This window comes from Andrena cerasifolii, chromosome 3 (assembly GCF_050908995.1).
Source record: "Andrena cerasifolii isolate SP2316 chromosome 3, iyAndCera1_principal, whole genome shotgun sequence".
Lineage (NCBI taxonomy): Eukaryota > Metazoa > Arthropoda > Insecta > Hymenoptera > Andrenidae > Andrena > Andrena cerasifolii.
The window spans coordinates 1,952,754-1,977,612 of NC_135120.1; the positions used below are offsets into that span (position 1 = coordinate 1,952,754).

General features: G+C 41.9%; 3 protein-coding genes and 1 long non-coding RNA gene across 5 annotated transcripts in view; 1 reads left to right on the forward strand and 3 right to left on the reverse strand.

Moving 5' to 3' along the window:
- LOC143367024 (GDP-D-glucose phosphorylase 1) overlaps window positions 1-24,859 on the forward strand; it is a 505,990-nt gene that overhangs the window by 255,707 nt on the left and 225,424 nt on the right. The window lies entirely within an intron of this gene.
- LOC143366878 (uncharacterized) lies at window positions 2,854-5,147 on the reverse strand. The gene is made up of 3 exons (XR_013084846.1): window positions 4,937-5,147; window positions 3,579-3,744; window positions 2,854-3,494 (listed from the first exon to the last, which is right to left on the reverse strand). It is a non-coding gene; the product is annotated as an uncharacterized LOC143366878 (long non-coding RNA).
- On the reverse strand, window positions 13,908-16,643 carry LOC143366942 (uncharacterized). Its single transcript, XM_076808426.1, has 2 exons — window positions 15,845-16,643; window positions 13,908-15,800 (listed from the first exon to the last, which is right to left on the reverse strand). Exon 2 carries the CDS (start codon window positions 15,794-15,796, stop codon window positions 14,855-14,857), a length of 942 nt encoding a protein of 313 aa, XP_076664541.1. The 5' UTR covers window positions 15,797-15,800; window positions 15,845-16,643; the 3' UTR covers window positions 13,908-14,854.
- Window positions 16,768-23,699, reverse strand: LOC143367199 (uncharacterized). The gene is made up of 2 exons (XM_076808824.1): window positions 23,152-23,699; window positions 16,768-17,569 (listed from the first exon to the last, which is right to left on the reverse strand). Exons 1-2 carry the CDS (start codon window positions 23,274-23,276, stop codon window positions 16,768-16,770), a joined length of 927 nt encoding a protein of 308 aa, XP_076664939.1. The 5' UTR covers window positions 23,277-23,699.

Sequence of the window (24,859 nt, forward strand, 5' to 3'; positions counted from 1 at the left end):
CCGCGGCCTTTTTAGTGTTCGAGCGGCGCGTTTTAAATAGCCAAATTCTGATTAGGGATATCCCACAGTCGTTAGACTATCAGAATTTCCTATCGTTACGTATAGAATGGCAAGGAGGCTCGCCGCAGTCGTAACAGTCAATTATTTAAATTTTAAATGTCTAAGTACCTTATCAGATGGATAAGGGGTAGATTTTGGGATCGTTGGTGCTCTAGTCCCGTACGGGTCTTTTCAATGGAATCAGATAGGTAATTGATGAGTAGAATTTAATAGTAAATAAAGTTTTAATGATTAAATAATGAATGGATGTAAAACATTTAACAGAACTGAATATGAACAAATCAATCAATAATTTACAAAGAATAGACGTTTGTGAAATCGGTATAATTCCTGACTAGGGGAATCCCACAGTCGTTTGACTGTCAGAAATTATCGTTAGGTACGAATTAATTATAACGGTGTATTTTCGTGTACAAAAAGAGATAAGATGTGCAACTCACCAGACAGTCACAATAATCGAATTGACAATATGCTTTAAATTTGCTTTTTGAGTTTTGGAAAACTTTCTGGATCGCTGATAAACCTTGAAGCTTGTGTAGTTCTGAGTCGCTGATAAACCTGAATCAGAAAAGAGGATGAAACGCGAACACGCACACACTTGGTTATCGTTTTGAATAGTACTGAGTTGAATTATGAAATGAAACTGAATAATAATAATTTTAACTAGTAGATACAATAAAAATTTGGATTAAATCGTTAACAGAATAAATAGTTTCGAAGTTATTAGAATATTTGTTTCGCAAAGTTGAGTCTTTCACGCGGTTACACAGTAGACCGGAGAACTCTAGCTCTATAAGACTTCGCGGACCCAATGACACGCACCTCACGATTTATCGTCACAGAGTGTCGCAGCTTCACGCTCTCGGCAGCGACCACAGTGGGTCCGTACCGAAAATGCTTACGCTGCATTTTATCGCTCGGCCGCGTTACCATGGGCCCGTCTACTTAACGAGGCGGTGTGTGTGTGCGTTTTCACGTCCATCCATCAGACTCCCGATTCAAATATATGATCAATCTTTACGGAATATTCATACTCACAGGAAAACATGACGTCTCACATACAATTTCGCACAGCTAAAGGTCCTCCCTTAATGTTCATGATTTCATATACACAATTTCTGACTAGGGGAATCCCACAGTCGGTTGACTATCAGAAATTGTGTTGGGTATTCAAATTTTAACAACAATTTTTAATTAATTACTAATTCACACATGCGACAAGATCGTGGGAAGGCGCGGTTCCCTGCACCGGATGTAGAGCATACAATTTCGTCAGTCTTCTAAGAAATGATCCAGTCTGCGCATTCCCGCTGTAGCCGTTACTGATTATGTTACAATGTTTAACGCGACGGTCAGAGGTGTGCTCAACGAGGGTTCTCCCACAATGCTGCAAAGCATTGTTGAAACGCAACCCTGCCGCTTACATAAAACGGATTCGGCACAGAAGGAGAATCACTGGGTCTTTCCGAACGCGACTCTCTGGTGAGAACGCCGCTGCGTCAGCACCGCCTTATCTGTATCGCGGGACGGCAGTACGTTGAGACGACGACGTTCCAAGAAAAGGGGTTTTTGTTCTATCAAAAATATTATTAATTAATAGGCAGGAGTATGATCTACGAGGGATTTCCTATAACGCTAGGCGTTGTTAATGCATACCCTGACTTAAAAGAAAAATTTTACGTTCCGAACGTAACACAGCCTAAGGTAAGGGCTTTGATTTGTTCGGCAGTATCCGCCATTGCTGTGTGTCTCGTGAATTTCTTGAACCCGGTTCAACGTAGTCCGCAGCGCCAGTTGTTGAGTCCAAGGGAAAAGGAGAAAGGTCCCGGGAGAAATCACTGATTGCACTTAACTAAACTATACTGAATATATTGTTCAAATACAAGGATATAAATAATACACCAAGAAACCAGATCCAACGATCCGTAAGATGGCGTGGCCAACGAAGTAAGTGTAGGGTTTAGATAATCGGAAGGTGTTCTAGTTTACCCCCTATCGAGGCCCTACGTCCTCGATTCCAAGGGATACGCTGGATAATGACTATCACACCTTTAGTGGATTGAAGATATATGTATATTTACAAGAACACGTCTCGGTCGCCGAAGGCGAACATGGACGTGATTAGAACACTTCGACAAACGTCGAATAAGGCGCACAAGCACTAGACGTGTAATACACACACGTGGTTGTACTGTTAACAATGTTAAGTACAATGGATGGACACATGTCCTACGGAGAGTACAATCTCTCACGTCTTCTCACAAAGAAGTCGAATAACGAAGTGGCGAACCATGCGTTCAGCATAGCCACGCACGTCGGCTCCCGCGGCCTCCCCACTACTGAACGGTTCTCGGAGTGGGGGAACAGCCGTACCCCACATAAGCCCCTGGCCCTGCGCGCGCAGTCCTCTGCCAAGCCTAGGGTCCCATGCGCGCATGCGCATTCCCCAACAATATCGATGACTTTTCCAGTCTTCATTCCAATAAGGGTAGCAACGCCATGGAGAGAAGAGGAACCTCGCTTTTACCATGTCCCATCTCCCATCTCCCAATACCGATATTTCGCCATTGAAATTACACTAGTTTACAAAATCGAAACACTTATTTTTGATCCAGACTCCACTATGAAATTCTTGTGTAAGGTGGTCCCCTAAACTCAAAAATCGACATGAAAAAAAATTCTATGGATACATTTTTGACATATCGCCCGATGAATATTTTGGTAATGTTTTAAGAAGACGACCCGACGTTTCTGGCCATATTTTGCGTTATATTTGACCGATTTGATCGCGACAATTCTTAAATTAAAGGCAATTAAATTGCATTCAATTCGTTCTTACAGTGTTTTCCAATCGGACCAATAGTTTAGGCGGAATCGAGTGAAACTTGAAAAAAATGTAATGTTTTGGGGCCGAAATTGAAATCGAAAATTCACTACATAGCCTGGAAGACATAGAAATTATCCTGTGACGTCCAGTTTCTTATTTTTTACGTAGAGTGCGCACCTTTAGGAAGAAAATACGCCCAATTTCAGCAAACTCCATGCTCAAATAAGGAAGTTATGGGCGATAGAGTGGAAGCGCCTATTTTCAACTTTTCCCCTATTTTTGCATTTCTTCCCGTTTTTTGGCGAATTACGTATTTGTCTTCAATGAAAACAAATTTAAATATATTTTATTCTATTTTATATCATTTTTTAAAAACAATTCTGGCTCTTTCTGTTTCTTTTGCCCGCATTAAGATCAGTTTCTCTTACAAGGAACCAGTTGTAGTCTCCCATCATTGATTCATCCCAGAATCCTTAGTAGCGTTTCTCAATAGTTTTCATCTGCTGATGAAATCTCTCGCCATGTTCGTCGCTTTCAACGCCAAGATTTGGTGGGAAGAAATCCAAATGTGAGTGGAGGAAATGAATCTTCAAGGACATGTTAATGCCTATGTTGAGAGAATAAAGAAGTAAAAAGCATGTTACAGCAGAAGGTCGATACAAATGAAATTATTACAAACAGCACTACATACCGATTTTCTTATAGTTCTTGAGCAAATCATGGATGATTTTCACAAAGTCTGGACTTTTATTGTTGCCAAGAAAGCCACCGACGACCAATCGAAACAAATTGAACGCGGCAGCTTCATTTCGCGATAAATGTAATTCAAATTGCTCACTTTCCAGCAACTTTTTGATCTGCGGCCCATCGAAAACGCCTTCCTTGATCTTGGCGTCGGGAAATTTCAGGAAAATGGTCTTCAAATATATGAATGCATCACCTGTTTTGTCCAATGCTTTGACGAAATTTTTTATATGGCCCAATTTAATGTACAGTGGGGGAAGAATGATGTCATTCTTGGCGACGAGTGGTATATATTTAATGTTGCCTTCGCCCGGTTTAAAATTCACTCTTTGTCGCCATTTTTTTTTACGTAGGGCTGACCACGTGCACGGCTATCCTACATACAAAGAAAACAGCAATACTTCGTGTATCCGCCTTGCAAACCTAACAATATTCCGACCACTTTTAAATCGGCACAAATTTTCCATTTGTGTTGCTCGTATTCTAAATATTTCAATAACTGCGCCATTGTCTCATACGTTTCTTTTGTTTGGACGGCATGTGCGATTGGAATCGATGGCTTTTCATTTCCATTATGCAGCAAGACAACCTTTAAACTAGTTTTGCTGCTAACGATGAACAAACGCCACTCTTCTGGATCATAAGGCTGCTCGAATTCATTGAATAGAGCAGGAATATCATGACAATAGCAGATATCGTGCGATTTCGTATAGTGTCGGGAGAAGGGCTCATGACGAGCTCTGTAATATGTTACTTTCACGTCTGGAGCACAGAAATTTTGTTGCTTCATGTGCGATGCCAACCACTCCGATTTCTCCTTTGTGAGCTCGAGTTCTCGAATCCAATCATTTAACATCGCCTGTGTCATAAGTTTCGGTTTTTCTTCTTCGAATGGTTTTTCTTTTTCTTCGAATACACTTCCACTTGTTTGTACTATATCTGAATTGTAACTGTCGACATTACTACAAGTTTCTGGTGGCTCGGGATAGAGAATACTACTCGAATGTGGAACCGGCAACTTGATGGAATCGACCAATGCATATGTCACCTGCATGTGTTTACCAAAGCCAACTATTTTGGTGAGACAAAAATATCAATCGGTATCATGACACGTAGGCTCTCTTCTCCAAATCATAGGAGACTCAAAATTGAAATATCGTCCAATGTGGAAACAAAATAATTGCAATATATAGATATATTCATATATATTTATACTAAAAATACATACTTCGAGCCGGTAGAGCATGCGGAGAATAACTGTTGACACACATGACACACAGTGTTTGGAGTCCACCGCTTGTCGACATGCGCAGGTGAATATTTGAAATACTCGAGATACGCGGTTTGAAGCGCATCCGTAAATACACATCGATATTTTTTCACGACATATTCTCCGCACACATAACAAAAACCGTCCGGATCGTTCTTACATTCAAATTCTCGTTTTCTTTTACTCATTTTCACTTTTCAAGCATAAAAAATAAATGCATCCACAATGCTTCAACAATGCAGAATGACAAGCTGTCTTGTCTAGCCGGTGTGTCGTAGTGACTCCGAAACTAGAACTTCGCCCCTGCCAATCAACGATCACGGCGAGGTCCGAACGGGTTATGGTCCTCTCCGTGGTCCGCGGCAATGCAACATCACTGCTCCGAAAAAGTCGCAGAGGCACCAAATACGTAATTCGCCAAAAAACGGGAAGAAATGCAAAAATGGGGGAAAAGTTGAAAATAGGCACTCCCACTCTATCGCCCATAACTTCCTTATTTGAGCATGGAGTTTGCTGAAATTGGGCGTATTTTCTTCGTAAAGGTGCGCACTCTACGTAAAAAAATAAGAAACTGGACGTCACAGGATAATTTCTATGTCTTCCAGGCTATGTAGTGAATTTTCGATTTCAATTTCGGCCCCAAAACATTACATTTTTTTTAAGTTTCACTCGATTCCGCCTAAACTATTGGTCCGATTGGAAAACACTGTAAGAACGAATTGAATGCAATTTAATTGCCTTTAATTTAAGAATTGTCGCGATCAAATCGGTCAACTCTAACGCAAGATATGGCCAGAAACGTCGGGTCGTCTTCTTAAAACATTACCAAAATATTCATCGGGCGATATCTCAAAAACGAATCCATAGGATTTTTTTTTTCATGTCGATTTTTGAGTTTAGGGGATCACCTTACATAAGAATTTCATAGTAGAGTCTGGATCAAAAATAAGTATTTGGATTTTGTAAACTAGTGTTATCAATACCTGCTCCTGTTATTAATGACTCTTACATTGCAGCGCGATTCATGGACCCTTTTGCAACAAACTCGGTGGCTGTTCGGATATATCCAACTATTGTATTATAAAATTTTTTTGTGACCCATTTTGGTAAATCCATTATTCCACAAAACATTTGTAGGCCTGCGTAACCAATTCATAATTATCGCATTGCATAAATTATCCGCCGGTTGATTTCATAGGCACGATCTTTTATCAAGGGGCAGGAGTTGATTGTTGTTTCACCACAATTTTTACATTTTAAAATTATTTTGAAACCGAGGCCGCGTTGATCTGTTTCTCCGAAAGTGATGTTGCTTTTACAAGTTTTACTACACAAAAAGTCTGAAATTGTAGCAAACACTTTAAAGAAATTCAAAATTCTGTATGAATGCTTCGATTCACATTCGTCACCAAACTTTTCACTACTATCCAACTTTTTTCGCGATGTACTTGGGACCGCGATGTTTTGACTTTTTCGTGGCACCTTAAAATTTTTCAAATAATCTCGCCCTTTACGACGGCAAGGACGTCCACAAGTAGTCCGGTGCCCCTTCCTATCCAATGTCACTCGATGTGATAAAACACCAAAGTCCGAATTGGAATCAGATTTTGATTCCATATCTGCAACGATGAGAATAGCTCAAAATGTATGATGCTCGATCGAAAGTTTGCGGAATACTGTGCTGGGTAGCAAGGAGTACTGATTCACAAACAATAGCAGTAATAAAAACAGCCGAAAATTGTGGTAAAACCCACTTATGCACGGCGGGACCGTGGGATTTTACCTAGCACTTTCCTGCGTTCGCTTGTATTTGCACGCTCTCACATTTTTGGCTAGCATTTCGTCAGTTTTTGGAATTTCAGAGTCGGGTTGCACTTAAAATACGCGAAAAAGATATATCTATCAGAATATGTAAAAATCCAAAAATCGAATTTTCGAAAATTTTGAGGGTGACCCACCCCCTTAAACTAAATAAACGTTCTTATTCTAAATAACGCTTCGAATTATTATAGTGATCCTTCGGTTACGGAGATTCCAAATCATAATAAGCTGTTGCAAGAGCTGATCTCGCTTCGCGAACGCCGGAATTTCTTATAAATATTATTATTCTTATTATTATTATTATTATTATTATTATTATTATTATTATTATTATTATATAAACGGGAGAACCCTTTAGACTACAAAATATAAACATAATGTACAAGAAGTATAAAATATAAAATTAAAATATAGATAAAGAGAACAAGATATAAAGAACACAAACGTAACAGTCTACAAACAAGCAACAAGACTAAACCAATGAGCGGACATTAAGGAGATAGGGGAGATGACAGACTCCTCAAAAGTATGGCCCTAAACTTAGTTAGGGAGTCCAAACACAAATCAATATTGGCAGGGCACTGGTCCAACTCACTCATAGCGCGATTAATGGGGTCCGCAGAGTAATAGTGATATTCGGGAACACGCACAGCAAAAAGGGGTCTAGGACGCAATGAACGTTGCGGGGCATTAAAACATATCCGTGCGACAAGCTCGATACAGTTAATCTGACCGTGGAAAGCCTTGTAAAGAAATAGTAGGTCTGAAAACACGCGGCGGTCGCAAAGAGGTAAGAGCCCCGTTTTTTGCAAGGCAGGACCGTAGACATGGTCGCAGAACCGCATAGGGCTACCAGAAGCCCTCATGGCCAACCTCAGGAACTTGTGCTGGACCCGTTCAATTAAGCTGGAATATTATTTATGCCTAGGGCTCCAAATCACCGATGCATATTCTACCTGTGACCTGACCAGTGCGACATATAGCAGTTTCAATGTCCTGACTTGCTTAAAATGCTTACCGAAACGGGCTATAAACCCAAGGGTTTTCATGGCCTTACTCACAATATTTTTATAATGATTGCGAAAATCCAGACATGACATGAAGGTAACCCCAAGGTCCAGGACTTCCGCAATCTCCGACAATGTGGTATCATCTAAGATATATTGTGAGGGAATACATCTAATAGCCCTATGTGTTCTTAATAATACACATTTCCCTGCATTTAACCGCATCCTATTAACGGTACACCATTGTTCAAATCTAAAAAGATGTTCGTGCAACAGACTCACATCTAATGTACTACTAATTGTGCGGAAAATCTTTAGATCGTCCGCATACATAAGAAATTTGCTATGCTTAAAAGCACCCTTAAGATCATTAATAAAGAGAAGGAACAGGAGAGGACCAAGGTGAGATCCTTGCGGGACCCCTGAGGTCACATTGACCGGATCGGACACCTGGTCCTGCACCCTGACCAACTGCACGCGGCCATCAAGGTAGCTGTCCACCCACGAAAGGAGCGGCCCATTGATCCCGATTAAAGCTAATTTATGAAGCAGGATACCATGATCAACAGAATCAAAGGCCTTCCGAAAGTCGGTGTACACAGTATCAACCTGAAGACCCTCATTCAGTGCATCAGAAATGAAGCAGTGGTATACCGCCAGGTTAGTTGTCGTCGACCGACCAGGAACGAATCCGTGCTGTTCGTCGCAAATCACGTTAGTAAGATTTGGCGTTAAGTGCTCCGTTAATATCTCCTCAAAGATCTTAGGCATGACCGATAATTTGCATATCGGCCTATAATTTCTGACATCCGAGCGGTCGCCTGTCTTGAAAACTGGGGTAACCAAGGTGGTCTTCCAAGCTGCAGGGAAAATTCCCCTAGCTAATGAGGAATTAAAAATATGCCAGAGGGGCCTTGCCAGAATGAAACGACACTCCTTAAGAAACAGAGGAGGGACCCCATCGAATCCTGGACCCTTTGACGTATCAAGAGAGTCAAGTTTAGAAAAGATTTGACTTAAGGAGATGGAAACCGAATGAATATTAAGATCACTATAAGAGGACGACCCACGATTCAGGGCAGGCACCGCACCAGCTTGAGGGGTATATACAGAGCCAAAAAAGTCAGCGAATAAATTAGCAGCTTCAGCATGCGACGAGGCAGACAAGCGGTTTAGATAGACTTTGCCTGGAATTCCATGCACACCACGCTTCGTATTAACAAATTTCCAAAAGCTTGATACATTATCATGCACCGCGTACTCGATGCTATCAATATAAACTCGATGATCATGCGAGAGTGAAAGCTTACATCTCGAACGGAGACTTGCAAAGTTTAAATAATCACAAAATGCTCCGGTACGCTTGAAAACTTTGTGCGCCCTTTTCTTCTGCCGGATCAGGGACCTTAAGCCGGAGGAAAACCATGGCGGGAACGAGGATCGGACAACAGACCTGACAGGAATAAAGGCTTCAATTGAATTATTAATATGGCGATATAAAACCTCAAGGGCCCGTTCAGGATCAGAGTCACCAGTTACGTTATCCCAATCTACAGAATTAAGATAATCCAACACGCCTTGGAAATCACCACGCTTAAAGTCCCTATACTCCAGGTTACCACGCAAGAGGTCAGGACCCGAGGCCAAACCACTAAACTTAATATATAAGGGTGGATGATATACGTCTGGCTCAATAAGGGCATCAATGACACGGTCCACAGCAACATTAGTTGAGCTAACAAAGACAAGATCGAGCATAACATCGAAATCATTGAAAACATTATTTACTTGAGTAAGGTTACAATACCCTGCACAACTAAGGAGAAGGTCAATGGCTACAGATTCATTCGCCGAAAGACCCGATCTTCTGAAGCAATCTTGAACCGAGTCATTGAACCAAACCGCGTGAGGGAGATTAAAATCACCGTACAGACAAAAGGTGTCATCGCTAAACTTTTGAAATATTTCCATGACTAAGTCAACATGATTTGAGTAAAGTGAGGTCGGGGATGCTGGCGGGATATAAACTGTCCCCAATAACAGGTATTTGTTACTATGAAGGTGGACTCTAACAAACAATTGCTCGACCACGGAACAATTGTCAGTTACAAGACACGACGACCATGTATTCCTGACAGCGATAAGAACACCTCCGCCCCTAGTAAAACAGCTGGACCGCTGGGATCTATCACACCTATACACGGTATAATCACGTAACCCAAGTTCATTAGACGATATGGCAGGAGTAAGCCAGGTCTCGACAAAAATAATAACGTCATACGTCACTGCGGAAATGAGTACGGAATTGATGAGAGAGTCCAATTTAGTACGGAGACCACGAACATTTTGTAGGTACACTAAAGGGTTCAATTCGCATTTTTTTTAGACGAGTCAATGAGTGGTTTGCCCCTCACTATCTTGGGCACTCCGCGAATGTACCGGATAGTCATCTGGGTTTGTCCCTGCTCATGAAGGACCCGGAGCTTCTCACGGAGCTGTAAAATGGTCCCACGTTGGTTCTTAGTCTTATCGTCGGAGATCTTATACGGGCCCTTGTAGCGATGTTTAGCCTGGAGTATCATCTTCACCTCTGCTGCAGAGTCGAGGCGGACGCAAATAGGCCTACAGGGTGTTTTGCCCTGTATGCCAAGACGATGCGTGGAAAGATCCTGCATGTTAGGGGGGCAAATCCCGGACAGGACTCCCCGAACAGCATTCAAATCAGCCGCTCTATTTGATTCCGGCGAGGATTCGTGAGACTCCGGCACCCCAAAGATGATTAGATTCCTGGATCTCATCTCCCTGTCTTTGAGCTCAACAATGACATCGTCTGTCGACATAGGCATGGGATCAGACGGGATGGTGGGCCTGTCCTCCAAGGCCTTAACACGTTCGGACAATGAAGTAATATCGGACTTCATACTTGCCAGGTCAGCTCTAATACCCAGTAGAATTTCATCCCGAAAAACCGAGAACTTCCAGTCTATAAGCTCACTCACAATGTCCCTGATCACATCGGCAGAGGGTAACGTAGTGATTGACTTAAGTGTGGCCGTAGGTATAGTAAATACCGGTTGTGCCGGCGATGTAACGGCCTGGCTCCCTAAGGATTGCGACACAGAAGATCCAGCACGACAATCCAAAAGGCTCTTCCCGGACCAGGGATGGCCCGAACGGGCCAGACAAGAGGCTCCAGGATGACACACAATTCCACAGCCAACACATGAGACTGGATTGGCAACCACGGTGGAGCAGCCCTTACATTTCTTCGAACCAGTGGGCATTATGGATCACGTAGAGACCACAGACAGGCAATAAAACACTTTACGAGCACACACTAGAAGCCAGTAGAGCTGAGCCAGTGATATTAGAGAACGATAACAATGATAAGAGGGCTAGCAGCGAATATAAGTGGGCACCCACAGAACGACGAAAAAGAACAAGATTCAAACTGACAGAGTCACTTGGCGAGGCCCAAACCAACGATCGCACAACAAAAACAAACGACCTGTCACCTTCGCGACTGATTACAGACTGTGATAATGTTTACAAGGCTGTAACGTTCGGCCGTCCGAGAACAACTGAAGCTAGTAGGTCCTCGAGAGGAGAGCGGCGTCCCCTCGAGTATAGGATAGGTGGGAGTTCGTTATTACAACTAAGGATTAAAATCCACGACTTAAACTTAACAATGACTTTATTTGACAATACTTATTCTAATAACAATTATTTAATATTGCTTACAGTCTACGATTATATATTCTGTTTTTGGGTTTTTTATAGTTTTTTATATTTATGCTAATTAATGCTACGTGAATATTTATTAAAGTATATGTATATATTGCAGAGTTCAGCCGCTACCGTCTCCGGAGCGAGCTCGTTTCTTTTGACAGAGTTTTTATTCTATGCTCTTCGAGACCTTGCTTTTACCAAGAACGTCGGCCGCTACCGTCTCCGGAGCGAGCTCGATGCCTTTGTGAAAGCGAGGTTCTATAACTTCAAAATACAAAGACCAAAAAGGAGCACCAGTAACTTTTATACACTGGAGATTCGCCGCTACCGTCTCCAGAGCGAGCTGAATCTCACTGGTTGAAACTTAACCTGCCTCTAGGTTTAAGTATTCGTCAGTTAAGAGAGCGTATTCGAATCGTAACCTTAAGGGGGTAGACACGTCACGTGACCTGGCCGATTCGGCAGGTCGGTATTACAACATTTTTTTCTGCACAGAAATGGTAATACCGATAGATTGACGATTACCCGGTGAACGCGAGAGGGAGCTGTTTGCTATTTCTGTATTCTATTCTGAATAAGGAAAGAAATTCTCAGCTGTTCCGTTATACTTATAAAAATTTAAACGGAAAGTCGGCTGGTACTGCAAACGTAGAAAATTCATTGTAAATTTTAATTACTTGAAATGTGCTTATGCTACAATATTCTACGTTAGCAGTAAGGAATTTTAAGTGAAAAGGGAAAATAGATGAGGGAATGTCCCCAGAAAATGGAATTTGTTAGGTTAGACATTTTTTTACTAGCAAAGCACCGAAACAGAACATGAAATACACTTATTACATGTCCTCTGCAGAAAGCAGTTATCAACAAACATTATATATACAAAACTGTATTGAATGTTGAATTGAGCTACTGAAAATGCACAGGCTGGATGCGCGTGATTATTATGTGGTCGGCTCCTCGAAGTGACAGAAAATATAACCTAATTGTTATACCCGATTTCCTAAAGATACTGTTGTGACGTAATAATAATATTTTGAAAATATGATAAAAAGTTCACAAACGTTTCGTAAAAGAACGAAATAGCCACTAAACATTTGTTGTCAGATAGCATACATTTAGGTTATATTTTCTGTCACTTCGAGGAGCCGACTACATAATAATCACGCGCATCCAGCCTGCGCATTTTCACTAGCGGATTTCATGAACGAATTCTGAACTGGAATAATTATGAAACACAATGTTTACGGAGTTTATTACTATTTTATGATGCTTCAATTCCTTTAATGTTCCTGTCCATATATCCGTTGGCTATTAACAAATAATATAAAAAAGGTACTCAAAAATATTGGGAAACACCGAAGTTATGAGTTTTTTTTCCGCGAATCCTATGTTACGTGCCCCGCTGTCGGACGTTACCATCGCAGGCCACCCCGACGCAAAGGATAGAATAATGATTACACGGGTGTACATACGACTGAACTATATTGTTACATAGAGCAATATCGGTTACAACTATGGCGTTCGGTACAAGATAGTCTTCTGGTCGTCGTTCCGATCGTCCTCTCGAAGGTGGCCGACCTTCTTCTATATTCAGCTACGAGTACCAGCAGGCTATGCACCGGCCTAAACCCGGTGCTCGCAACACTGCTCTTCTCTCTGAAGGAGCGGACGTCTCGGTCGCATTGAATCCTCTTCGGAATCTTCGTACCCCTGCCTGCAGAAGTGGTCGTGCTGTCCCGTCGCTTCTTCAGACATCCGCCTCGGCATTTGCCTTCTCGCTCAGGGGAAAACCACGGAAAAACCCTGAGCAAAGCGTGGGTAAAACGGGACTTCTCGATCTGCCACGACGAAACGCTCCAACTTCTGGTCCCACGATGTCTCTGGAACTCTGCAGCTTCCTGTCCCACGACGTCTCGAGAACTCCGCAGCTCCTTGTCCGGCGACGTCCCTGAAACTCCACTCTGGAACGTTCCACGTTGACTCCAACGCTCCGACGCTGCATTCTCCTTCGTGCAGACTCCAGCGCTGCCTCCAGGCAGCCTCCTCCAGAAGGACGTCCGACGACGTCTCCACTGCTTCGGCGACGTTCCCTCCTCCTCGTCGAATCCTTGGTCGCGGTCGACCTCTCCTCCAGGGACTCGTCCTCGATGTCCTTCAGGTGTCCGTGCGAGCTTGACACTTCAATCTGTTCCCGGCTCCGGATTCCATGCAAAAGGGACGGAGAATTATATTATTATTAATTTACTTTATAATTAACATTTACTTTAATTTGAGAAAATCCATTGGGGCTGAAAGAACCGGGAAGACGGAAAGGCGATACGGAACCGATAACAGGGGATCACGGCTCATGAGCATGTTATCGGACCGTTTTCCGATCAATCTGCCCAGCATTCCAGCTCGTCTGCGTTGTCTTCTTGTCCTCTTCACCCTCTCTCAGGCCTTGGCTTTCAGATGGCCCCTTTCCTCTTCGTGGCTTCTGGTGCTGACCAAGGGGACCGTCCTGTGCGTCCTGTTAACGCTCCCGTCTCCGCGACATCTCCTCCAGCCGATCCAAGCAGTCGCACCGCTTGTCCGACTGGTGGTTGGAGATGCCATTTCCCGGCTGCTGTCCACCCTGTTGAGGCGGACCTCTTGGTTTACACAAACCGGGGAGAAGCCAAGATCCACGCCAACAGGGCTAGAGAAGCGGTTCCACGTATGTTCGCGCTCCACTGCGGACTGCTACTCTGTCGTAGCACAGACGGGGAATTCGGGAACGCGTATCCAGGCCGCGGTGGCAGTCCCCCGACACCTTGTCCCTCGTCGTGGGGTTTCGTGCTCTCTGAAACATTTTAAAGAAACAGAGGGCTGGGCTACGAAGGTAGTCTCCGCAGCCCAGACCAGTAGATTAGCTTAGACTAATCTTCAGACTCTTCGTTCAGAACTTCAAACTCTCTCCTCGAGCGAGAGACTTCCTGGATCTTTGGTCGGCGAACGACCCATCCTGTCTAAACAACTACACTCTTCGGGGCTCTCTCTCATGGGGAATTAGTGACTTTGGATTGCAATTGCTTATTTCACAGCTCTTCATATGCGCTGGATGCACTCGCCGGTGCACTAGTCACTTTGGATTGCAATTGCTTATTTCACAGCTCTTCATATGCGCTGGATGCACTCGCCGGTGCACTAGTCACTTTGGATTGCAATTGCTTATTTCACAGCTCTTCATATGCGCTGGATGCACTCGCCGGTGCACTAGTCACTTTGGATTGCAATTGCTTATTTCACAGCTCTTCATATGCGCTGGATGCACTCGCCGGTGCACTAGTCACTTTGGATTGCAATTGCTTATTTCACAGCTCTTCATATGCGCTGGATGCACTCGCCGGTGCTATCGCGATGTTTTCATCCATCGTTTTATGTACTTTCTTGTGTACACGTAGCTGTTCCTCCTTTTTGTGTGTACGGAGGTTCTCTAATCGGCTGTTGTCGATTGTATCTGCTATCTATAATTTCTGGCAACATGCAGTCCTCATAGAACTTGCTCAGTTTGTCTTTCATCTCTGTTGCCCAGAATCGATCATCTCTCGTTACTGTTGTAACCTTCATTCCTTTCGGCGTCCATAAACAAAAATAGGCCCGTTGCCTTTTCGTTATGTGCAATTGTCCTTGCACTTGATAATAGTAATGATGATTTTGATTCATGTCATTACCCTTGAAAATACGCCGTATATTACCAAGTTGCTTTATTGCTTCAGCAGGTGTTAAATCCTTGGCCGATTCAGGACACTTTACTTCGACGATTTTATCATGGTCCACGAGGCCGTCAGGAGTTGCACCTAAGTGAGGCACAGTGTCATCGATGAAGAGGCCACATGGTAGAATATGGATTCCTAATTCTTCTTCCATTTGTCTCAAGGCGTTTGCCTCGTTTTCCCTTCCGTATTGGAGAGCAGACAAATTTGGAAGTTGCGGGTACATTATACTCTTCTCAGTATTTGCCCGTGGTGTAGTGTTTCGTAATCGGCATACCTTGCCGAAATTGGATGCAGTTAGTATTTTTTTTCTATAACTAATCCACTTTTCACTATTCGCCTGATTGCGAGTTTCCTCTTCGATCTCGCATCGCATTCTTTGCCAGTCATGGAGAATAGCCGCGTGCCTTTTACATTCGGAAGAGTATACTGTCTCTTCCATATCTGGTTTTTCTGCGTTGGGGCCGTAATCCTGGTCGCACAACTGTTTTTTATTTCGGAAGGAGGATGCTTTCGCTTTTTTTTTATATTCACTTGCTTTTTCTGCTGCACGCTTCCGACGTCCTTCCAGCTTTCTTACCATGGTTGACGGCTCTTTATCCATTGCCCTACTGAATCTGCTAAACGCCTATTTTGTATTATATTGGACGACTGCAGCGGAGACTCTGCCCTGATACGAGCCCCCTCGTCCAAAGTTTATCCTTTTGCCTCCGATGAATTTGGCAATGATATTATTAAAACTTTCAACAGCATTGTTATTTAAACCGTGCAGCAAACTGTCAGCTTTAGGGAAAAGTGGCTGCATCGCTTCTTCGATACTCTGATAAATACCAGCTTCTCTCAACCTTGGTACGTAGTCCTCTCTGTTTGGATCAGAGTATTTCTTACAGAAGTATGCTAACTTCTGACACTCCTTGTGTTCACCGAAAACGTGACTCGGTACATTCCTCAAGTCTTCCTTCAAATTTCTTACTCGTTCCTCGAGTGTTATTTCTTCTTGCAACCGGTATTCTGCAGCTTTCTTTATACCAGTACGCAAGCGGAGAGCATTATTCTTTACGACAGCTCTTAGGTCTTTATCGCGGCCTTTTGTTGCGATTTCATTTATTTTTTTACTGAAATTGCGTAGCAGGTGATTGGTGCATTCTATTTTTCGTACCTGCACCAGGTAGTTTTTATATGGATCACTGTCCAATATCTTTTTGTACACACTGCTATCGCCATCGGCAACTAATATAGTGTATATTAGGCCGTGCATATCTATGCTGCAATTGAAGCCTTCGACAATAGCAACACTCTCCATGCCAGTTGAACTCTGATCACGGCCCCAGTTCTTGAAGCAACGATGCTCGCGCGGTTCTTCCTTCTTCGTACCTGCTATTTGGCAAGTCATGCAGAATTTATTCTTCACGCTGATGTACAGCACTTTCTTCGTGTAGTATCCCACGATGGCTCCTACGCCAGAGAGAGAACTGTAATCTCCTCTGCGGTAGGACCTTTTCATCCAGCTGCCATCCGCGACAACTGGAATAAACGGTAGATTGGATTCTGCATGTACGTCGCCTCTTCATATAGCTAATTCTTTCTCCTCTTTTCCTGCATCTTCCATTTCGCGTTGTGCGGCACTTCGAGGGCATCGATTAGGTCATTTTGACATTTCTCGTAGATCCTTTTCGTCATACAGGATACGTTCACGGCAGTCAGTATGTCCTCCAGTTGATTATATCCGCCGCCCGTCATCATTGTTGCGGAAACAGCGGCGCGGTTGATATCCATAGTGGCATCACTCTTCCGAAGACAGGATATGTGCTCTGTGTATTTGCACATTTTGCACTCTACATAATACACATTTTCTAGTCCATTCCGTTGACATCTAATTATTTCAAAATGTTCGATGCCACAGCCAATAGTGGAATGTTTTCCAAGATTTTGTATTTGTTCGAAAACATACGGAAAATCAACGAAGTCTACTCCTTCTGAAATTGGATTTTCCGGCTGTTCTGGTTCTGTATTTTCTACCACCCAGTAATCAGCATCGCTTCCAACATCTTGAGTCGTTTCGTCGTTGATGTCTCTTACGGATTGTATCTCATCGCTGTCTCTGTCGAAATCTATTTCTTGCACAATTCTTTCTTCGTTCGACTCGAAATGCACATCTTCTACAATTTCCTCTTCGTCCGCGTTGAAATTTATTTCTTCAATAATATCTTCTGCGTCCGTATCGAAATATACTTCTTCTACAATTCCTTCGATATTTGGAGAATCTTGAAAATTTTCATCCGCAGCAGATGTGCTTGGATGTGTTCCGTACGAGATACCTGCTTCCGCCACGCTATCCTGAATTACAGTGAGGCACGCTGTGTTCTTCAATCGTTGCCTGCACGTAAAGAGTCAATAATCAGTAACACGTGGCACATATATAGAAATAAGAAAAACATACAGCAGAAAAGAAAATCAAGCATAGTAAAAGAAGATATACAGTAAAATCTTGATGTAAGCGAAAGCCTCGGAACGATACCCCTGTACGTGTGAGACAATACTAACGCAATCAAAATTTAAAATTTGTATTTTTGGTTTCATTTTCATGAAACTTCTACCAACATGTTTGTTACAATCTCCTAATTAAAATGATAGCAAATACAACATAAATCGGACAACTTTTACTTATCGTGAATACGAATCGTTTATATTTATATAATTATCCAAACCATATCGTGTTTGGTGTCATTTTAATCAGAAAGTCCTCACAAATATGTTGGTAAACAATTTATAAAGAGAACCAAAAATAAAATACTTTTAATTGTGAACCTCGTTTGTATCGGTGTTGTCTCTCACCGATTTTCAATTTCGGATCGGGTTATACGATCGGCCCTCGAGCCATATTACACGCTTCACTGGTTCCAAGAGGGAACACTCCAACTAAGGGTGATATAAATTAACACCAGTCATACATAGTCATGATTTTAAACCCTAATCGAGATGTTACTGTGGTTCCTATATTTTTAGAAGTTTGTCGATAGAAGCCTCGAACGTAGGAGAAGAGAGCGAGTGGAAAAAAGGACTGCCGATTGTCTCCAACTTTTTCATTCGCTATACTTCTCTGCGGCCGAAACATATTACCACTAAATATGTGTTATTCAAATTATACCGTGTTTGGTGTCATTTATCATTAGAGAAACATCACAAATGTTACGATGCTATGTTCATGAGAATATTGTTATTGCATTACTGTGAATATCATTCTAATTTATCTTCGCGATACGAAGAAGGACGTGATACAAATGTTCTTCTTAGACAACGTGATCCCCTCGCTACGCAAACCGAAGGACATGCACTTTTGGCCCGTTTTCTTTTCACACGCACACATCTGCACAACCGTCTCTGCTACTCGCAAGCGGAGGCAGCCACAAGCAGACATGCTGTGCTGCGATACGCGGCTGTGTGTGTGTGGAGGCACGCGTGCACTTGACCGCGTGTGAAAAAGAATACTTTTCGCATTTCAATCCTGGGTAATTCAACGCAAAATCGGTCATTTTTCGGAGTACCATTTGGGATTTTTGTGAAACTTGCATATGTTGTAGTCTTTAGTGATACATAAATGTATTTCAAAGCATATTTTAAATTTTCAACATTGTGGAAATTGACTTTGTTTCCATTCAATTATAACTGTTGAACTAAGAGAAAGGTAAGAATGACCCGATATGAAAGTGTATAACTCTCAAGACAAATTCAACCATATGGTGTGCTATGACTTTCAAGGCCACCGAAGATTATGAATGAAAGAAATAGATAGTTGTATATTGTAGCACGCACGGCTGAGTCTGTCGAGCCGGTGCTGGACGGCGCAGCGTCACATTCAATTAATTTTCATGCCACCAATTCTAAAGTGTTCGCGTTTCTGAAAACGTGACCATAAAGAGCACAAGTACGGCTGTATCCTCATTTTTTTCAAATTTTTAAATAGTGCCCTGCTAGTATAAAATTGCATTTGTTTAAAACAATTTCAGAAGGAATGGTCTAAAATTTGTTTTTTTTTATTGGGTACTTTTCCCCAGTGTAAGCACTCAAAAGCACATTCTTACCTGTCTCTTTGTTCAACAGTTATAATTGAAAACAGTCAATTTCCACAATCTTGAAAATTTTTAAACTCGCGTGGAATGACCCTCCTTGAATGTCTAGAATACTGTAGAGAGAGAGAGAGAGAGAGAGAGAGAGAGAGAGAGAGAGAGAGAGAGAGAGAGAGAGAGAGAGAGAGAGAGAGAGAGTTGGTAATAATACAATTGAAATGGTACAACATTGTATATGACACACAGGACCATACTTCTAATAAATTATACCCTGAAGAAATAAAAATATTGCCAAAAAAACATTTTGTCCTTTTGCGCATTCAGACAATACTCCGCAGAGAGGATAGACCGGAAAACCAAATCATTGTCATATTTTTAACGTTGTACCTCAATTCAACGAGGGGCTGCAGGGTGGTCTTTCGTTTTATGGAACGTTGTAAAATAATGAAGAAACGAAGGGTCCGAGAAACACGTGTCGTTTGCCTTTCGCGAAATAAACCCTACTTGACCGCGCCGATGTTGTAGATCCGTCTGGTTCTCGTCCACGAGCACGCTTTCCAGCACATCACCCTGTCTGTTTAGATAGCTTTTCGAAAGCGTGGAACTGACCTCGACTTTCGTTACCCTCGCACAAGGCGAGTCGATGGGGGCGCGCGAAGAATTGTTTTCGATTTTTCGGCAAGGGCTGCCTGTCTGTAGCACAGATGGGCAAAGTTTTTGCCTGTACGGCCCTTGGGGTCAGTTGGATTTTAGCTTGAGTCAGAACAAATATAATTAGTTTTCTTACGTCCGGATAGATGTTTGTGGTACTCAGGAATGCATGAAAAATTTCACGATCGATATTGCCAGGAAACGGGACCGTTACGTTTGTTTATTGTAGATAAAGTCAACCCTACACATCGGTGGGGATACCGATTACATATTACCCGGACGAAATCCCAACATAGATACATAGCGAGAAATCGAAATACCATCCTGTGACACGTCAATAAAAGAATATACTGTTCTATTACAAAAAGTAACTGGACCTTGACATCGCTTCCAGTACTTCATTCTTTAAAAAAAAGTTTGTACCATTATGTCGGATGGGACTGATACTAAACAGGAATGTATTAAACAATTTTCACTTATTGGAGTAATTTGTAAGTAAGAAAAGATTAAAAAGGGGACAGTGTTACACGTATTCAATAAATTCTGTCTCATCGTCCCTCTAGGTATAGGTATTCAACGAACGGTATTCTCCGATGCTCGCGGTTACTTCGTCGCTGTCAATGGGTCGTAAAAGAGAAGGATAGAATGCAGGTCGTAGCAGTCGAGAAATAAAGCCAGCGCCTCGGCTGCTAACACAGATACACAGTGTTGCCAGTGCAACGTTATGCGGGACCACTTATTTAGCGGAGGGGGAACACCTAAACGAGTGGTGGTAACGTGTGCGTCAGTGACGTCATCACGCACACGTTACAACCACTCCTGTAGATGTTCCTCTCCGCTAAATAAACGGTCCTGCGTAATGTTGCTGGCAACCCTGCAGATACACAACAATCTTTCAATAGCAATAACGGCTCAACTTTTTTACGTTTAATTTTTTCTGCATAAACATTTCTTTCAAATATTCATAACATTTTCCTGGTTATGGAGTCATTCCACGCGAACTCGGACACTTTTCGGAGTAACATTTCGGATTTTGGTGCAACTTGGATATGTTGTAGTTTATTAACATATCTCGAAGGATTTTTGAAAATTTAAAAAATTGTGGATGTTGCAGCTCTTTGAAATGTAGTGTTTACTTTTTTTCCAAAAATTGTAACTTTTGCACTAAGAAACCGATAAAAATGACCTTTGGGTGCTTACACTGGAGATATAAGAGTACCTAATAAAAATTATTTTACTTCGAATTTGTGACCATTTATTTTGCAATTCTTGTAAACAAATGCAGTTTTACAATTGAAGGCACCCTTTTAAAAATTTGGAAAAATAGGAGGATATAGCCCTGTTTGTCCTCTTTACGGACATGTTTAAAAAAACGTGGACATTTTAAAATTGGCCAAATGAAAATTAATTGAATGTAATGCTGCGTCAAATCGCACCGGCTCGACTGACTGAGCCGTGCGATACTCGCAGCGGCCAAGCGGCTATATCTGCTATTCTTATACAGTGTTCTATAATATAATAAGTATTTGTAAAAAACTGAAGAAGGAAAATTTTCTTCTGTTTTTTATACACAACATAATACGGTCTATCATCTTTTGGTGTTCGCGATATTTTCCGTGAATCGAAGGTGACCTTCCTAATAATTTTTATTAGGTACTCTTATATCTCCAGTGTAAGCACCCAAAGGTCATTTTTATCGGTTTCTTAATTCAAAAGTTACAATTTTTGAAAAAAAAAGTAAACACTACATTTCAAAGAGCTGCAACATCCACAATTTTTTAAATTTTCAAAAATCCTTCGAGATATGTTAATAAACTACAACATATCCAAGTTGTACCAAAATCCGAAATGTTACTCCGAAAAGTGTCCGAGTTCACGTGGAATGATCCTATGATGAGAGCAAATATGATATAATGTCGACCATTTTTGGTCGAAACCGATATTACATCGTGTAACGTGTACGAGAAAATCTGTGTGAAAATATCTTGCTACGAAATAGAATTCGCTTTCAGCGTAGTAGTATCCACAAGTGGAGGGTACTTTAGAAGTCATAAACATTGCCCGGACTGGGCCAAAGGTTTCCAGTGAGGCCTGGAGAATGTTTCGAAGAATGCGCTTTTCAATGAAACAATTTTGCTGAAGATACACATGGACGTATATATTGCGGACAAAATTCAACAAAAGAAAAAGCACTGTGTATTTCGTATTCCACGAGTAACTACATATGCTGAACATCGAATCGCAAATAATTGATGATGTCGCTAATTTTAAACATTATCTTCTACGTCACATAAATAGAATTTAAAGTGCATGTTTTAACCATTCGAAGCTACGTACAACGATTGAAATAGTCGCAACTGCATTATAAAGGAAGCATACCTAACGAAACGCGGATAGTTTGAAAGTTTTATGCTAATAAAACGCATATAGTTTCTATAACATATACAGGGTGTCCTACCTAAGTAGCATTTCTGACGGAAAAGAATTGTCCAGCCTTTGGGCCTGCCATTTCTGGCGTAGACCTTTGGCAGGTAAGTATCCATTTCAACAGGCAGTGCCACCCGTGGCGCCAGTAAGACCGCCCCCGGTTTTTGCCATTCCAGAGGGGTTTCTTGCAGTGAAAATCAGTAAATTTGCAAGCGCAATATCTTAAAAACCAGTGGAAATAAAGTGTATACATTAAAGCTTATTGAATTTGTCTTGGAACGCACTATCAACTCAGGTGTTCAAAAAAAATAGTTCCATTTGAAAAACCGAACTTGACCATCGTATCTTTTAAAATAATAATCGAAAACAAAATTCGTTCGCGCTAATAAATGGGCCCCCTCGAACCATGCAATTCCCTATTTTTTTTATATTTTTATCGACAATACTTTAAGAGATATCGCGCTGTCCACTCCTTAGTGGGACACCCTGTATAACGAAATTTAAAATTTCTACATTTCGTCTCATCGGCATGAAAGTTGCAGGAACGTGCTGTTGACATTTTTTCACATCAAAATGAGTCCAAGCACGATATAAATCGGATTATTAATTAATTAAATAATGATGAACATGCGTTGCGGTGCGCATAGCATAGAATATGCGTACGTAAAGCGTGAAAGATAGCTGTGTTGATATACATACATATTTGAAGAATATGAATAATACTATATTATATACAATAAAATACCGTGCTACTACTACTACTACATCTCAGACTATGACTTCATACAAATCTGTACCATAAAACGTAACTTACCTTTCTAGACGTTTTTTATTTTTTCTGGACAAACGCTTTACAGATAGCATAGGGCGCTTCCTTTTTATATCACCCTTCGAATTGCGCTGGTTTCTGGCATCTGCGGCTTCATTCTTTGATTCCATGGCAATGGAATGATCACACACACTTATCAACACTACAGTGACGAACCACGCGGAAATGGAACAATTCACAAATTATGAATATTCCATATATCAATATCCGCGCATCAAATAAAAGCCCGATTGCTTTCTCCGTCTTCACCGTAGTGCAAACGACAAGAAACTGATGAGCTAGCGTTGTCGGTGCATTGGTTACAGATGCTGAGAGGCTAAACAGAAAATGGTGGGAAAGGGACGGATATACGCGTCCTGTTCCTCTCTTTCTCATTAGGATTGGTGGTATGCTGATACATTTACGTAGATTGTATCTATTTCCGGGAATACTGTCTGGTGCTCAGAAATGTGCACAGGAAAGAATTTTTAATTATCCTGTGCATACTCTTTTGACGTATCACCGACTTTATTAGCGAGGAATTCATATTTCGTTCTACCATTATCGTTTCCCATTTGCCTGACGGTGATGAAGGAACACCCGCAAGTATGCGCGAGCACGCGCCGCGTTTTCAAACCTTTGCGCATTCGAACTTTTACGCGGGCCGATGACGCTCTGCTCGTTCCTTGGTGCGAGTGAAATACAAAATCTTGAGGGAGTGAGAAAGGCAATTTGGGCCCTGTCCACCCTTGAGGGTAGCAAAGGCTCGATCGTCAGAAAAAAAGCGACTGCCAAGCAGTAAAGATCGTAAGTACCTTCGCGCTTGCTATCCCTGTCTTTTTCACTATATGTGCCGGTTATTCTGAAAGTGGGCCACGTCCAAATTTTTCGTTTGTTACATTTCACTTATTTTTTATGTATTCTATCAACGTGATATATGATAAACGTACAGTTCAATTTCTTTTCTTTTTAAATTTCGACCGACGCCACTTTCATAATAACTGACATACTTCTACATTTTATTTCCAAACCAAGACTGTATTTAGACATATTCCGGGTAAAGTTTCCGATTACCGTCATAGTATTGTTGTAATTTTTTGTGCAAAAACTATCGTGTGAACTGTGATTGTTTGAGTGTCCGCGTGTTTCACAAGCTGCGTATCGCCATTGCGAGGCTGCCTCGCATGGCACACCTCGCGGAGTGGACAGTCTGGAGACTACCTCGACCATGTTTATTTTACGAGGCATCAGCAGTCGATTTTTCGACGTGCTCAAAGGTGCCTCGCAGCCCCATGATCAAAAATCGCATGGCTCGGGCGACGCAAATATCCTGCTGGAGGTAGCGCGAGACTGTCGCACGCGCCTCCCTCGCAAAGTGATCATGATCGAGATAGTCTCCAAACTCGCCACTCCGCGAAGCGTGCCTCGCGCGGCAGCCTCGCAATGTCGATATGCAGCTTCACGCTCAGAGATTCGTGCATTCATTCCCACGTAGAATAAGAAAGTTGTGTTATAGTTTACCCGCGAAATGTCTAGAAAGAGTATATACATTCGGGTGCTATGGGCTTCCTTTAGTTGAAACTGAAGGCAAGTGATGAAAATTAAAGTTTTTAAGCATCAGAAGTGGAAAAATCGAAAATTTTAAAATCACAAATGTTGGAAATTTGAAAATTCAAATATTTTGAAACTTGATAACTTCACAATTACAAATTTT

Excerpts from the sequence above, each read along its gene's own strand:
- LOC143366942 (XM_076808426.1), bottom strand. The coding sequence starts at position 15,796 with ATGGATAAAGAGCCGTCAACCATGGTAAGAAAGCTGGAAGGACGTCGG.
- LOC143367199 (XM_076808824.1), bottom strand. The coding sequence starts at position 23,276 with ATGGAATCAAAGAATGAAGCCGCAGATGCCAGAAACCAGCGCAATTCG. Across the intron at positions 17,570-23,151 it reads AATAAAAAACGTCTAGAAAG|GCAACGATTGAAGAACACAG; the intron begins GTAAGTTACGTT and ends CTTTACGTGCAG.